Here is a 17094-nt window from a genome sequence, read left to right as displayed (position 1 = left end):
GATGTAGCTAGTATTATTATTATAACTGATAGCATTTTCTTACTCCAGTAGGAGTGTGATTGTTTGTACAAACAATAGGCGAGAACCCCCCCACTGGATTTGATGTTCGGCCAACATTACCTGAGGAAGATGTAAAGCTGAAATGTATCTGTCTGTCATAAATTCTCTGCTTTATTTGCTTTGTCAGAGCAGTTAGCTGAACTGCTAGTTACACTTCATATTACAGTTCAGTGCACTGGAGTAAAAGCCTGAAAACAGAGCCCCCTTTTCTATTTATTGGTTTTTGAGAATTGAATGTGAATCCAATCTGAATCGACACCAAGAATCTAATTGAGAGATTCCTCAACAACATATAATTCTAACATATTATTGAGCGTAGTCGTAGTAGTATGGCATTGGGGGGATAGCAGTGGTACCAGTGATACTACAAGTTGTAGCAACGCTGTATTTTCCAGCTCAGTTGTGAAATATTTTGCTTTAAGAAGAGGTCACAATGACAGCAGAGACAAGGACAGAGAAAAAACAGGATGGAGGCAGGAGAGAGAAGTGGAGGGATGGAGGGATGAAGGGCAGTGATTAGTTTTCCAAAAGGACACATCCTGAAGAAGAAAGAGAGTGTGTGTGATGTATATGTGAGTATGTGTGTGATATCTTGAGGCTGACCATGCTGCTGGTCTCTGGAGACCTGCAGCTCTGACAGTCAGGAAACCTGCTCTCTAAGAGGGACGACGGTCTCGCATAAACACTGTGATCCTGCAGCAGACGGAGACAGAGGCAGAGCTGATAATCCACCGTTAGACTCATCAAACACAGCCGGGAAAATGTTTTCTCCTCATACTTTGTTCACGACCAAATCATTGACAGAACAAATCCAGCCTGTAATCACTCTGATCTGATCAAATTCCCAACTACAAATCCTCTCTGATAAATCCTGATTCAGAGTGCTCTAAGCTGTAAACCTGCTCTCTTTGCTCTGGTGAGTAAGGAAGTTTATTTCGAAAGCACCTTTCTAGAGGAAACGTCACAAAGTGCTTGATAATAAACAGAAAAACCAAATAAAAGACAGACCAACAGACATGAAATACAGACATATAAAATTAACTAAACGAAAGCAAGTCTAAACAAGCGAGCTGCTTGTTAAAGGTTTCCACAGTGTCCACAGATCTTCAGTCCAATACAACCTCAAGGTCTCAGTCTTTAGTTTTAATCCTGGATTGAGAAACAACCAACGAACCTGATCAGAGGACCTCCGAGTCTTGCTGCTGATGCAGGACTGCAGTAGATCTTTAATGGCTGTCTGACCATGCAAGGCTCTAAACCTGATCATAAAAATCTCAAACTGGATCCTGGATTCGATGGGAAGACAGTGTAAAGAAGTCACAATAGGTGTTGACTTGCCATTTTTGAGCTCTGTCCTTGATACTACACCGTGGTATAAAACCAAAGCAAACATGGACAGCAGATACGCACCTATACGGTTTATGCTCTACAGTGCACTGAGTTCAAACTTTTATTGGTAGAAGTTTGAAGATTATTTTGTGTGACAAATCATCTCAACTCAACGGTCGGCTAAAACACTTTTACTTAGCTTTCAAAGTGTGTCGTCTGGGAATTGTATAATGTATATTTACCATAAACCAAATCAAATAACACGCACCACTCCACCTCTATTTCCATCCTCCAAAAATGAACTACCAAATGGAGCCTACCCAAAAAACACTTGTGGTCATTTGGAGCATTCTTGACTAAATGTGGACTGTTACTGATGACGTTTCAAAAGAACCACAGAACAGAGAGAGAGATTCACTAAATGTTGAACTGTTCCTTTAACAAAGAACAATTAGACCCGGCTGGAATCAACTTCATAAAAGAGACATAAATCTGAAAAGTTTGTTAGCGCTGTGAAGTTCAGGTCAACTAAAACACACACACATGCATACAGGGTGCGATGACATGTTATTCCTCATTAGTTTCCTGTAATGACGAAATGCATGTAGCAGCACGCAGTTTAATTTACCAGCTCATTACATATACACACACAGGCCAGAGATTGTGTGTGTGTACAGTTTGATTTTTTAATTTAGTTAAAGCACGGGTCTGTAAAATGACACTTCACTTGTTCAATCACAAACACAGAGGGAGAGACCAATAGAGAGACATGGAGACAGACTGACAGAGAGAGATTACTGACAAGCAGAAATTCAGTACTAAGATACTTGAACTTAAAAACTTACAAAATCAGTTTTAATTACTGAGAGCAAATTAAATGAGACAGAAGAAACAAACACAACTGAGGACAAAGTTTAAATTTGTTTTAAGTGACCTGACACCAACACTGGTGTATTTACCGCTGAGTTACATTTGTTTTAAGTTTATGATTCTGAGGGTAAATATCTTTTATTTGTATCACGGTCTGGCTGCATTCAGTAGACAGCTGGACCATCTACAACTATTAATAACATTCAAACTGTATTTATTCGGCTGCTGTGATGGTGTACGGCCTGCAAATGGATCCACACAAACCCACACACACACACACACACACACACACAAACACACACACTGTGGCCTTTCTGCCTCAGTGACGGCGGAGAGCAGCATGAATATTTAACACTCAACAAACCTCTCTGTCAGAAACACTGACATCACACACACCAACTGCCAGAGAGAGAGAGAGAGTGTGTGTTAAACCTGTGTGTGTGTTTAATGTGTGTGTGTGTGCGTGTGTGTGTGTGTTTTAAACCTGTGTGTGTGTGCGCATGTGCGTGTGTGTGTGTGTGTGTGTGTGTGTGTGTGTGTGCGTGTTATAGGATGTATCTGTGGGTTGTAGTGAATAAAACATGCATTGGCCTGTCACTCTCCGTGCAATACTAACACTACTCAGGTTACCCACCCCGTGTGTGTGTGTGTGTGTGTGTGTGTGTCTGTGCGTGTGTGTGTGTGTTTTTGTGTGTGTGTGTGTTTGTTTGTATGTATGTGTTTGTGTGTGTGTGTTCAGTACATGTACTCATACTCAGGCAGTGATATTGTTTACGGAAAGCAGAGCTGATGAAAAAACAGCAGCGGAAACAAACTGATCTCCATTTACTGTTAATATTTCATTATTATAAAGTAAAAAACCTCAATCAAAATTAAACGAAAATCTGATCAGAGTCCATTCTGCTTCTATTACCCTCCATAGTAATACGGTTCTGTAAAAAAAAGAAATAAAACTTTTAAAAATAAAAAGACTTTAAAAGTGTAAATGTGGTAGAAAAAGTGGAAATCAGTCTTAATTTAAATTAGAAATATATTGTAACTATTTAAATGGGCAGGGAGCAATTTCACCATGGACACTTGTAAAAAAATTTCAGACCTGTAAAATAAAAACTACTGAAATCACCTGAGAAGATGTCGAATGAGGAGACGTGTTGCTGTCAGTGCTGACAAAACAGATTGGAAGAGGACGTGAAAGAGGAGCTGCATGTGTGTGGTGAAGAGGAGTTGAGGAGGAGGAGGAGGAGCAGCTGAGGTTTAGTGTCACCTTGCAGCCTGTTTGGGTTATTGGCAGAGCAGTTTGGTGGAGGAGGTAAAAGAGTAGAGGGAGGGGGGATGGATTAAAGAACAGCAGGAGGATGTGGTAGTAGAGAAGGTGTCGGCGTACCTTGCAGCCCGTTGGCATTGTTGGCGGAGCAGTTTGGTGGGGGAGGAGGTGAAGCTGGCGGTCGGACGACAGGAGCGAAGGCGCTCTTCTGTTTGACGGCAGCAGAGAAGGAGAAGACTCCATGAGAGGAGTTACAGTTAGACACCGCCATGGTCGGACTGGAGGGAACAACTGAAACACAGAGAAAACAGCTCAAAAACCAGTTTAACCAGACGATCTGATGGCAAGAAACCTCTGTTTCTTCAACCTCAGAAACTGACATCAAACTCTATCTACTGTCTTTGTAATCATGAAATTATATTGTTAAGTAAAGTAGTACTTTACAATGTAATTGCTGCTACCACTAAACATTAATGCACTTGTAGTAGTACTAGTAGTGTTAATAGTAGTATTTACCTTGATACTTACTGCCGTAGGGAGAGTTGGCAGACGACCCGTTGAGGAAACCTGGCGATGTTGCCACTCCCAGGTTTGGCATGCCAGTGTTGCCATAGCCGTTCATGCTGTTGCTAACAGTGTTGCCATAATTACTCTGTTGGGGGGTGGAGCTTGGGACATATCCCCGCGGCGACACGCTGCTGGTGTTACGACTGTAACCAACTGGAAGAGGACGATAATGATGTTTTAATACTGCAGTGATCTGCTGCTCACTACCTGGGACAGTACTACCTGTTTACCTAATAGTACTGTGATGTGGTTCACATGTGGCCCAGTGTCTCGAGTCCCGGTGAATTCCTCCATAGTCACCACTGTGATGGCAGGGTGAAGTTACAGTAGAGACTGATTGTAGTAGAACTCACTGGATAAATTCAGAATTTTGACTAAATTTACTTTTAGATTTTGGATCATGTTTGGATCCGTTCAACAGCTGTGGCCAGGAGTTTGGCTCTGAACATGATGGGATGGATTAACCTCCCGAATCAACAGCTGCTGACAACCATTTCCCTGGAAGAAGTGTTATGTTTTTGTGCCAGTGTAGGGTGGATGGAGAGGTGGGCAGTTGGACATGCAAAGTTTCAGACTCTGTCAGCAGAGGTCGGAGGTCTTGTGCTGAGTCCACTTGTTGTTGGTTTAGATAGTAAAACACTTTGGTTCAGGTTCAGGAAAGATGGTGGTTCTGGTCCAACGCATCCTGTCTCGTGCTTCAGGTCAGTGTTAACTTTTTAATATTTAACCATAAAGACCTTGATCTTTATTGAACCTGAGGGATTTAACCAAAACCAGCATTTAGTTGACTTTAGTGAATATTCTAAGAAAACTAATGAAATGTGTTTATAGTGAACATTTATATACTTTAACTCTTTATGTACAGTGGCTTCAGAAAGAATTCAGACCCCTGCACTTTACTGTGTTGTAGACTAAAAAAAAAAAAAAGGGGGAATTCTCTCATTTGCAAAAATATTCAGACACTTAATTCAGTTCTTTGTAGAAGCCCCTTTGGCAGCAGTTACAGCTTCCAGTCTCCCTGGCTGAGTCTTTTCAAGCTTTGCACAACTGGATTTGGGCAGTTTATCTCATTCTTCCTGGTATATCCTCTCAAGCTCCGTCAGATTGGATGGGAATTGTCTGTGAACTGCCATCGTCGGGTCTCTCCACAGATGTTCTATGTGGTTTAAGTCTGGGATCTGGCTGGGCCACTCAAGGACATTCAGAAACTTGCCCTGAATCCAGTCCAGTGTTGTCTTGGCTGTAAGCCTCGGGTCATTGTCGCACTGAAAAGTGAACCTTTGTCTCATCTGAACTCGGGTAGAGTGACAGTTGGGTTCTTGATCCCTTCCCTGAGCAAGGCCCTTCTTGCCTGTTTACTCAGTTTTGTTGGATGACCAACTCTAGGAAGAGTCCTGGTGGTTCCAGACTTCTTCCATATCACAACTATTGATGCCACTGTGCTCCAGGAAACACTCAAAGCTTTAGAACTGGTTTTTCACCCTCATCCAGATATAGGCCTCACAGTTTTATCACAGAGGTCTACGGGGAATTCCTTGGACTTCATGGTTTTTTGTTTTTGTCCTGACATGCAGTATGAAATAGTGTGCCTTTCTAAACTGTGTTCAATCAATTCAGTTTTCCACAGGTGGACTCCAATCAAGTTCTAGACACATCTCAAGACAATTAAAGGAAACAGGAAGCACCTGAACACAGTTTGGAACAACAGCAAAGAATACTTTTTATAAACTAGAGACCTCAGTTTTTGATTTTTAATAACTTTACAAAATAATTCTAAATGGATGTTTTCAGCTTATAATTATGGGTTACTGAGTCTACACTGATGGGCAAAAATGGCAGTTTTATCTATTTATAATTAATTCTACAACACAGTGAAGTGAAGGGATCTGAATACTTTCTAAGGCCACTGTAAGTTAAGTGGTATTAATTTTCAAAACACATATGGGTTATTCCAAATTTGCAGAATATGAATGTAATTTCTAGGAGGGTGGATTCCATATTAAGAGCCATTTCATGACAAAACTGAGGGAAAGAAATATATGAGGAGAGTGAAACATTTCCAACAGATGTCTCTAAAATGCAGTAAATATGTAGAAGTGGTTCAATGATCCTGGAGACTCTGTGGTTCTGACTTCGGGAACACTGAGGTTAAAAAAAGAAATTTAAGTATGTAAATTCACGTCAGAAACTCTCAAGTAGTCGTAGATGTGATGACCAACAGATGAAGCAGTAAGTTATCAGTAGTTGGGAGATGATGACGGTGAAAGTTTGTTCTTGAACCCGGAAATGCCAGTTTGACCGAGAAGCTTTCACTTCACTTATTAGCTTTATCAACAGTTTTCCACCAAACTTCATGGCCTTGCTCAGTAGATTGAGCTGTTCCCGTGTCATTACAAACTTCAGTCACATGAGAAGAGGTGGTTGTATGTTCTCATACATAGGGTAACTCCTGTCTCTGCTCGAAGATGTTCTCTGGTGTTGGATGTGGATGTCTGATCTTTCTCTGATGTGGTGACAACAGAGCCCTCTCCAACCACTGTGAGATGTGGTTATAATCTCAGGAAAAAGCTAGTAAGTAGACCGAGGGAAAGTTTTTCTGTTACAGTAGCGATGTGCTGTCATTATTTACTTATTTGTGGGTTTGACTCAGTTTTTTGAAGTCTGGCTGGAGACCTGTGGTTTACCATCTCCTCCCCCTCCCCTCGGTTCCCTCTTGTCTTTACACTATCAACTCTTTAATAAAAGAATAAAATTCCCCCAGCAATTAGAAGAAATCAAAATGATTGTGTATCATGTGATGTGTGTCCTGCCTGATTCCCAAAGTTACAGTCAGCAAAATACCCCTTTAATCTGGAGCTCTGCCCTCTTTAGTCCTGCATTTACTCCTCATACCACCGTACCTACAGTACTTCTACTTGTGCTGCTCTGCATGTTATTCGTACCTTGCGTTGTCTCTGAGACGTTGACGGCCAGCTGTCCACTGAAGGAGTTAACTCCCATCATGCTGTGGGAGGTGGTGTTGCCTAGTGATGGGATCTGGTTGTGGTTCCTGGGAACGCTGTAGAGAGCTTCAGCGATATCTGCCGCTCTCTTCAGGATGATCTCCTATACTCACAGAAAAGTTATATAGTTATGTATTCACATCACTCACTCCAAACATTTCACTTTCTTACAACAATCTGCAATAAATGTTTGGCGAGAACTTTTCAGACTTTTAAACATTATTGTGTTTTTCTTCTTCTTGTTCAAAAATACAAACAAACGCCTTTTGTGGCACAAAGTGTTTTGTCAGTGTTGAACAAGTATTCATCCTAAAGTTCAAAAGTAAAAGTACGTGTTAATACTTGTACATGTACATACATAGGTTTTTATTTTACTTTTTCATTTATTGTGATTACTGCCAATAGTTGTTTTTTCTTTTTAATATATTTTGATTACGTTTATGACAATCTCCGTTCGCACATGTTGTTATACGCTGAATGTAAATGTACATGCAGGGGTATCATTAGTTTCAGTGGAGAAGCAGATGGATTTGCTTATTTATCAGCGTTAGGAGCACTTTAATATCAAAGCTCTATACCAATCAGTTCTTTGAACTTTCTACGTTAACATAATAAACATAAACTGTTGACAAAAACACTCAGCTGGATAATTAATGGATAATTATTACTGATGCATTAATGTGTAAGCAGATTTTTAACGTTGTTGATCATTTATGTCAGAATTGCCTTAATTTAAGTTTTCTGGGTTTGATCTATATGCTGATCATTATTTGTTTGTAAAATCTTAATCTGTAAATTAACTGCAGCGGTCAGATACAGGTAGCGCAGTAAAAACTACAATATTTACATCTGACATGGAGTCAACAGAGAATGGAAGTTCTCAACTATAAGTACTCCAGAAATGTCCTTAGGCACAGTAGTGGATTAAATGCCCTTGGATTTAGACTTTACATTGGGGTCACAAAAATAAAACTCACTTTTCTTTTACAAATATAAAATCTCCATGGAGTAAAAGTTCATAATAGAAAGAGTAACAGCTGATTGAGTCGTCCTGTCAACAGTTTTACAGACGCCTCTTTTATAATGGAGGTCTATGGCGACAATGATTTTTGGGCCGCAGGGGATTTTTTCCTTGCAGTACCATGACTGACCACAGCAGGGGATCAGCTCTATTAATACATCCAGTATGAGTTATATTTCCTCTCACTGTCCCCACACAGAAATATGGAGTCACTTTACCCTGTGTGATCACGTTGCTTTGCCTTATCTCGATTTTATTTCATCCTGTCGTCTGTCCCATTTAATCTTGTATTCTTTGGTTCTATTTTTCATATTGGTTAGTTTCATTTTGTCTCGACTTGTTTTCATTGTCCATTGGATTTTTGTTTAAACTCACCCAGGCTGTCCTGTAGGGGGAGCTCCGATGTTTGCCTGACAGACAGTAATTATCTTGAACTCAGCTCATTATATTTTCACCGTTTGAGTTATAAATAATGTTTCTGACTCTCATTAAAAACACACATGTTCAGTTTGTTTCATGTTGGATCACACATACATGAAGACAACATGTGACCTTAAACACACACACACACACAGACACACACAGACACACTGCTGTTATTATTGTTACTACAGTTGGATTTACATTCGTTTACATCCTCTGTTCTCTGTTCAAGGTTACTCTTTCATTTCACTAGACCTGTGTGTGTGTGTGTGTGTGTGTGTGTGTTTGGGGCGATTAATTCGCAGGTTGAGAAGCGTGTCGGAGAGAGAGTCAGGAGGATGGAGGGAATATAAAGCGCTCCCCTCCTCCATCACAGTGTTTCAGTGTTTCAGGAGGTTCTGACTCATAAACCTGCAGAAGGAGGTTCGTCCTGTTCACTGAGCTTCATGGGATATTTGTACTTTTTTTTTTTTTTTAACAAGAAAATAAAAGCACCTTTACGTCTCTGCACGTATGAAATGTCCTGGATGTGTCAAGTCAACCTCTTTATATTAAAGTTAAAGAAGCTCAGATCAAAACTTTGACCTAAGCTCAGAAGGAGCTGAGCCAAATCTTGGGTGAGAGGGTCTGATGGTGATTGAATGAACAAGGTGCACGTTTAAAACACGCACTCGTAATTTCTGTCTTTCGTTCTCCTTTAGGTTTTTGGGAAAAGGACAGGATGAGAGTGGGGAACTACATTTTATCCAGCCTGGCTACAGCTTGGTGGTTGTGTTCTTTTCTTTTTCTTGTTCTTTTCTAGTCTAGATTGCTGCTCTGTTTAGTTTCTTTGATATGATTCCACCTGTGGGTCCATTTCACTGTTGTACATAATGTAAATAAATGCACAACAAAAAAAAGCCTCAGGTATACACTAAGAGAAATGTCACTTAAGAGTAAAATAACTGGATCAGTTTACAAATGTCCTTCAAACATTTTGCCCTGTTTCTATATATATATATTTTTTTAACTGGATAACCACGTTTAGGTGCTTCATGTTTACTTTTCAATTCAATTCAATTCAGTTCTATTTATATAGCAACAAATCATAACAGAAGTCATCGTAGGACACCTTATATATCACTTAATCAGATTATATATTGTCTGGTGTATGGAGTTATAGAAGGCATCATATTACTGTTACATGTACTATACAACTACTAAACCAGTGTAACCAGTGTAAGTGGAACTGCAACACTGGTCGTTCTGTCTGTATATTGTTTGTCTTGCAATTTCAAGTTTAATTGTTTTTGTATAGTTTCTACTTACATTTCTATTCTTATTTTTTACATATATACTTGTAATTGTTTATTTTTTGCTTTTCTCTATTTATCTGTACTTCCACACCGGGATTTTCCCTCTGGGCTTCAATAAAGGATTAACTTAACTTAACTTAAGTTAACTTACTCTTTTCCCTACATTGCTACAGATGTCGTAACAGCTAGCTAAAACATCGCTGTGTGCTGCAGCATCAAGATTCACCTTCATTGAAACCAAGACAATTAAAACGGAGCCAAATCAAAAGCACCACGGTAATATGGACAGGTGCAAACATTACCTGGTTGTTATGAGGCATCCCGTAGAGCGCCTCCACCAGGTCAGCTGCTCTCTTCAACAACACCTCCTACAACACAGGAGGAGAGAGGAGGTTAACACTGAATACTGAGCTTCTGCAGCAAGGCTTCATCCAAATCTAATGAAAATTTGAAATGAATTACGAGAAAATATTTAAAGTAAAACATGAGTGAAGTCTTGTTTCCCTCCACTGCTGCTGTGTGATTGTGAGCCGATAACAGCAGGTGGAGCTGATTCTCCAGTCGCTGCCGTTAAACCACCACAGAAGAAGAGGACGTAGCGAGACGAGGTCAATAAATAGCTCCGGTCAAAGCTCAGACGATGGAAAACCACGTGGAGAACATGGTGGAACCTGACGTTTCTGTCGGTTCCATGTGTTAATGTGAGGAAGGTTCCAGCCTCCTCACGGTTCCTCACAGATCTGATGGTTTCCTGTCTTCACGCTTCACGGACGTCAGAGTTTATTCGCTCAGGCTTTTTCACTGTTACGCCAAACACAACGGGAAACACTTTTGTTTTATTATTTCTGGTGTTTCCACAAAGTTAAAATGTGAATAAAAACAGGTGGATGGAAACACACCTACTGTGTGTGTGTGTGTGTGTGTGTGTGTGTGTCTGGTTGTTAACCTGATGGAGCTGATAGTATTAAACAGTGTTTATTCTAATCAGAGCTCAGTTACACCTCACGGAGCGCGCACACACGCACACAAACACACACACACACACAGAGCTGTTTGTTTGGCAGCGCTCAAGTGAAGTGGTTCAGTGTTAAAGAGGCTCACAGTGTGTGTGTGTTTCTGAGTGTGTGTCTAATCAGGCAGCGACAGAACAATGCTTCATTTAGCCTTTATCTTAATTAAACACACACTCAGTTAATCTGCTGCTTTTCATTACAAACTTCTTCAGGACGGTTTTCAATTAACCCCGCCCCCTCAATCCTACCACCACTCTGCCCTCCTCTTTTTCTTCATCCATCCATCCTTCATCCATCCATCAATCCTACCACCACTCTGCCCTCCTCTTTTTCTTCATCCATCCTTCATCCATCCATCAATCCTACCACCACTCTGCCCTCCTCTTTTTCTTCATCCATCCATCCTTCATCCATCCATCAATCCTACCACCACTCTGCCCTCCTCTTTTTCTTCATCCATCCATCTTTCATCCATCCATCAATCCTACCACCACTCTGCCCTCCTCTTTTTCTTCATCCATCCTTCATCCATCCATCAATCCTACCACCACTCTGCCCTCCTCTTTTTCTTCATCCATCCATCTTTCATCCATCCATCAATCCTACCATCACTCTGCCCTCTTCTTTTTCTTCATCCATCCATCCTTCATCCATCCATCAATCCTACCACCACTCTGCCCTCCTCTTTTTCTTCATCCATCCTTCATCCATCCATCAATCCTACCACCACTCTGCCCTCCTCTTTTTCTTCACCCATCCTTCATCCATACATCAATCCTACCACCACTCTGCCCTCCTCTTTTTCTTCATCCATCCATCCTTCATCCATCCATCAATCCTACCACCAATCTGCCCTCCTCTTTTTCTTCATCCATCCTTCATCCATCCATCCATCCTACCACCACTCTGCCCTCCTCTTTTTCTTCATCCATCCATCTTTCATCCATCCATCAATCCTACCACCACTCTGCCCTCCTCTTTTTCTTCATCCATCCTTCATCCATCCATCAATCCTACCACCAATCTGCACTCCTCTTTTTCTTCATCCATCCATCTTTCATCCATCCATCAATCCTACCATCACTCTGCCCTCTTCTTTTTCTTCATCCATCCATCCTTCATCCATCCATCAATCCTACCACCACTCTGCCCTCCTCTTTTTCTTCATCCATCCATCCTTTATCTATCCATTAACCCCACCAGAACTCTGCATTCCTCTTTTTCGCTGGTACTTTCTTTCTTTTTTCCTGTCCTTTCATCCATCCATAGCCAATTTACTTCCCTTTTCTCCTCTTTGTTCTTTTTCTTTCTCTTTCTCTTTACTTTCCTATCTGTTGTTGCCTTTTCTATTTCTCCTTTATCTCCCTATTTTTCTGTACGTCTTCCCCTTTCCCCATCTCCCTTTTTTTATCTTTTCTGTTCTTTCCTTTCTTTTGTTTTCCTCCCTTTCATTCCCTTTTTCTCCCTCAGTATCTATTTTTCTCCCCTCCTGTCTTTCTTTCCTTTTTTTCTCATCTCTTTTTCACCACATGACAAATATCATTTCTTGGATCACAAATAAATGTTATGAACTGTGGTTTATAACCTTTAACACACTGTCACTGTCGGGTTATCACTAATCAGAGTCAGTGTGTGTGTGTGCTTGTGTGACCCCCCCCCACACACACACACATACACACTGAGAGGGGAAGTCATTTCTGTGAAGTAGCTTTCAGCCTCCAATCTTCTTTAATCTGCTCGTTTATGCAGAGAGACGTTCGAGTGTGTCGCAGTGTAAGAGGAGATTTATTCAGACACACACACGCACACACACACACACACACACACACACACACACACACACACACACACACACACACACACACACACACACACACACTGTGTCTATAGTGACAAATGAAAGCCTTATTATTACAAGTGTTCCACTGTTACCCAGTGAGATGACAAGCACCTCTCTCTCTCTGTGTCTCCCGCACACACATATTAATAAGGTTACCACGGCGATACAGCTGGAGGTTGGGATGTCATCACTGAGGAGGAAACCAATTATTCTTTTTAACACACACACACACACACACACACACACACACACACACACACACACACACACACACACACACACACACACACACACAGACACACACACACACACACACACACACACAGGCATGCACATACACTCTCAGTCTTTAAGCCTGAGCAGCAGGAAATTAACCTTAATAGATGCGACATGATGAATAATCAGATTACGATGAAAAAAGTCTAAATAAATAACAGAATAACAGGCTTGGAAGAGGGTGTGTGTGTGTGTTTGTGTGTGTGTGTGTGTGTGGGGGGGGGCATAACAGAGGGGGGCAAAAAGCTGAACCTGGTTTAGGATTCAGATACGTGCCATGTCACAGTCCTGGTAGATGACTTTGTCCCATCAACACCTTATTCTGGAATTTACCTCACGACCATTGAAACAAAACATAAAATTATTGTCACCTGCTGTGTAATTGCTGCAGGGGACGGGGGGCAGGGGGTTGTCTCACACAGTATATGAAATATGGAAATTTGCCCCCTCCAATATTTTTAGTGACCAGTCATCAAACGCCTCCGACAGCTAAAATAAGAGGGATTTTCTCCCCTCAGCAATTAGTGTTAAACTGACTCTAAATACTGAACGTCCTCTGGACTCCTCCTGCTTCATGTCAGTGTTCATGTCAACCTGCAACAGTGAACACAACAGCAGTGAGCAGCAACCGTTCGGTTGTCGTGATCACTCACAGGTGTACAACCCAGGTAAAACAGTGTGTTTGTGTGTGTTAAATAAGAACCGGTGTGTCACTGCTAGCGTTCATTAGATCTGGTGTTTGTCAGCGTGACAGGCAGGTGGATGACTTTCACCCTGTCACTGGTCTTTTGAAAACTGGGTCTGTAGCTTATTTGTCACTTCACCGTGTTGTTTGTGAAAACAGACACACACTCACGGGTGTAATTCATTTCCCAGATCAGCAACACTGAGCATTCACTTTATTATGGAGGAAGGAGACAGAGGCAGAGACACAGAGACGTCACAACCAAAACAGCAAAAGCAAAAACAGTTATTTTTATAAATCAGATAAGAGAAAGAATGATAATCGTGTGTGTGTTTGTGTGTGCGTGTGTGCGTGTGTGTGTTTGTGTGCCAATCTCCTTTCTTGCCACATGGCTGCACTCGCTGATTACCTGATTTGACTGTTTCAACCTCCCTGTTTGCCAATGGGCTTTAAACACACACACACACACACACACACACACACACACACACACACACACACACAAACACACACGCACACACACACACACACCGACTAAGAGCCAAACACACACTCATCTCCTGTATGTGTGTGTGTGTATTGCTCTTTGCTGTGTGTGTGTGTCGTTAGTTAACGATGATGAATGTCAGGTCAGTTCATTTACTTAGAAACGACTTTAACGTAGATCTACAGTCGGTCGCTGCACGGCGTCAGAGAAACGGCTGCAAAGCCAGCGGTCCAAAAATCTCTTACTTGATTTATCTTGAACTATCAACCATAAACCTGGTCTTCATCAACAAATGGAGTTACTCAGTGTTCATGGAACTTCAGATGTTCCAACCATCCATAATTTCGGACTCCTCATTCATGTTGGTTTGGTTTCAACAGTTCAGTCTTGAGATCACCTTGAAAAAAACCATCTCCACTCAAGGTCCACTTACTCGAAAAGAGGTGAGTAAGTGGGTTTTGAGTTGAGATTAATTTTACAACTGCTGTTCCCAAGGTCAAGAATGAACTGTTGAACTCAACTGGACGACATTTAGAGACCTGATTACTGCTACACTCCTGTATAGGGGGAGGCCAATGACCAGGTTTCTGATTCTGATACTCATCAAACCGACATAAGACTCCAAACTGGGACACCAGTGTGCACGTCGACATGCTCAGAGGCTACAGACTGGTTTTACTAGCCACAACTTGACAGGACAACTTCAGCAACTTCTACCCTGAAGACAGCAGGCCAATCACAGGCTTCAATCAGGATGACTGGCAGCCGTTTTAGTGAATAACATTACGAGTCTGACAGCGTGTGGTGAGTCAGTTTTATTTTGGGTATTCAATATTCCTACGACATGTTCCGACAAACAAACAAACAGTTTTTGTGGTTTTATGCAGTTTTGTTCACTTATACCAAAATATATGGTATGGAACAGCTGTGATGGCTCACAAGATCATTACCGAGTGTCATTTTCGAGTCTCCAAATGGCCACTTTGGGTGTTCAGACAAAACATTAGAACCAATGAAATTCAGAATGATCAGTTTTAGTGCTGCACTATTATCACCACATTAGTAAGAGATGAGTGGAGCCTTGAGGCTTAGTTCAGAAAAAACAAGGTTTCACAAGGTTTGTTCATCTGATAGGTTGTTTCAGTATCATCGAGACTAATTCTGACTTCTTTATAATAAGTTCCAAAGAGTTCTTTCTCAGAAGAGACCAGGATCAAGTCTTTATTCAAAAGCGTTCGATAACAGTAAGCATTTTAATTTTAGTTCTGTTATTTTAGGCCTTAGGTGATTTACGTGATTTAATATTATATGTTGTTAATTTAGTCCCTTAATATAGTAAATAAGAAAGTTTTTGTGGAGTTTCAATCATCTGAATCCGTGTTCTGAGGAAAGAACGTGTCACATGTTGGAAATGTTTGTAATTTTTGAGTTTATTCAAACCGGAATAAGAGTAGTTTACATGTGTAACCGGGATCCTCCAAAAACCTGATGATAACTTGGATACTAGCGTGCGAGTTAACACTCGGTGGTTTATAATTCACTAAGCCCATTTCAGATGTCTGTCTGAGTCAAACATCAGAGGCATTCAGGATTATTTCCAGTTATTAGAGTTTCTGAGGTCGTCAGTCGCTCTGCTGCACGCTGAGACACAAGGCAGCGTGGGTAATTGAATAAAACCATTACAGATGAATTATTAAAGACGTGGTGGGATGTGGTTTTCATTATGGAGCTAACAGCATGTCAGCTCACATCAGAGCGGCTGGAGACAGAAAACACACCGCACACATCCTCCACCAGCAATTTACACATTAGATGTTGTTTGTTGAACAGCTGCAGAGACAGAAACGTGATGCTGCTGTTTTAGCAGCCATTAGCACCTGCTGGTCCAGGACCCGGCAGTGTCTCTGAGTCTTTCTTTTTGAAACTTCTCTCATTTCTCGGCTCTCAGTTCTTCAGTATTTCGGTGCAAGCAAGCCGACACAGTACATAGCCAGAAGTATGTGGACACACAACCACTGCAGCCATGTGTTTCTAAATGCGCAGTAATGTGCTTCCATACCAGTACCATCTCCTCTGGTTTCAGGCTTTCTATTACACTCTGAAACCTCGCTTTAGCAAATAGTGTCCCAGCCCCCTTTGTCACCTGCACACAGCTGACCAATCACTGAGGGAAGTGGCTGTGATGTCAGAGTGGTCCAGAAAGTTACCAAAATCGCTGGAAAGGTTTCAGGCAGTGTCAGATCGTGTGACACGCTATTTATTTGAACCAGGCCGAGGCCCTACGTCAGTTTCAGCACTGACTCACAGTCGGCGTTCCAGTTTATCCCAGAGCTGGATCAGATTGTCATATTGAAACAGAAAAAGGCCAAACGTTGAGTCCCAAAGTCTGGAAGCTCACTACTGTCTAAAACGATGGGCCCATGACCCCATAAAAAGAAACATGCTAGTGGATTTATTTTGGTGTCATTTTGTTTTATTCAAACACGTTTTAGGAGCTTGAAGATGTGAAATGATCCATAAATTCACAAACAAAATAAAAAATTCATCAATGCAAGGTTGTGCGGCTGCAATACTGTTGATCACTTCGACAACCCTTAGATTTCTCTGTGACGCCTCCTTTTATTGTCTGTTATTTTATCATATATATCCGTGTTTTTTTTTATTGTAAGCGTTATTATTCTTTGTTTTTATGTTAAGGACTTTGTGCTTTATGCATGAATGTTGATTTACAAGTATTATTATAAGCTTATTATTATTATTACTGTGGGAGTCCTGACCCCAGGAACCACTGCTCTAACATATAATTGTGTGCTGGAGCATTGACATTTCCATTAGCTGAAGAACCAAACTCAGAGCGTCATTAAGTATCGTAACATTGTGAGAATCTTACAGCATTTGTTCACACAGGTGTCACAAGAGGTTCAACTGAAACTGTCTATATGTGTGTTTGGTAACGATACAC

The 17094-nt window shown here is 41.2% G+C and overlaps 1 protein-coding gene across 10 annotated transcripts in view; it reads right to left on the bottom strand.

Annotated features, from left to right (window-relative positions):
* Positions 1 to 17094, bottom strand: part of LOC120794318 (transcription factor COE3-like) — a 66458-nt gene that overhangs the window by 2456 nt on the left and 46908 nt on the right. For 5 of the 10 annotated variants that reach the window (XM_040135275.1, XM_040135276.1, XM_040135278.1 and 2 more), the window contains 4 exons: positions 10134 to 10199; positions 7006 to 7195; positions 4052 to 4243; positions 3644 to 3814 (listed from right to left, as the gene is read on the bottom strand). In XM_040135275.1, the coding sequence (XP_039991209.1) occupies positions 3644 to 3814; positions 4052 to 4243; positions 7006 to 7195; positions 10134 to 10199 (619 nt within the window). The remainder of the gene's footprint in view (positions 1 to 3643; positions 3815 to 4051; positions 4244 to 7005; positions 7196 to 10133; positions 10200 to 17094) is intronic. The other 5 variants (XM_040135281.1, XM_040135282.1, XM_040135284.1 and 2 more) reach the window with 3 other exon arrangements.

The sequence above is a fragment of the Xiphias gladius genome, chromosome 9, assembly GCF_016859285.1.
Source record: "Xiphias gladius isolate SHS-SW01 ecotype Sanya breed wild chromosome 9, ASM1685928v1, whole genome shotgun sequence".
NCBI classification, from domain to species: domain Eukaryota; kingdom Metazoa; phylum Chordata; class Actinopteri; order Istiophoriformes; family Xiphiidae; genus Xiphias; species Xiphias gladius.
Note: the sequence above shows the minus strand (reverse complement) of the source record. Positions and strands in the feature narration are given on the sequence as shown.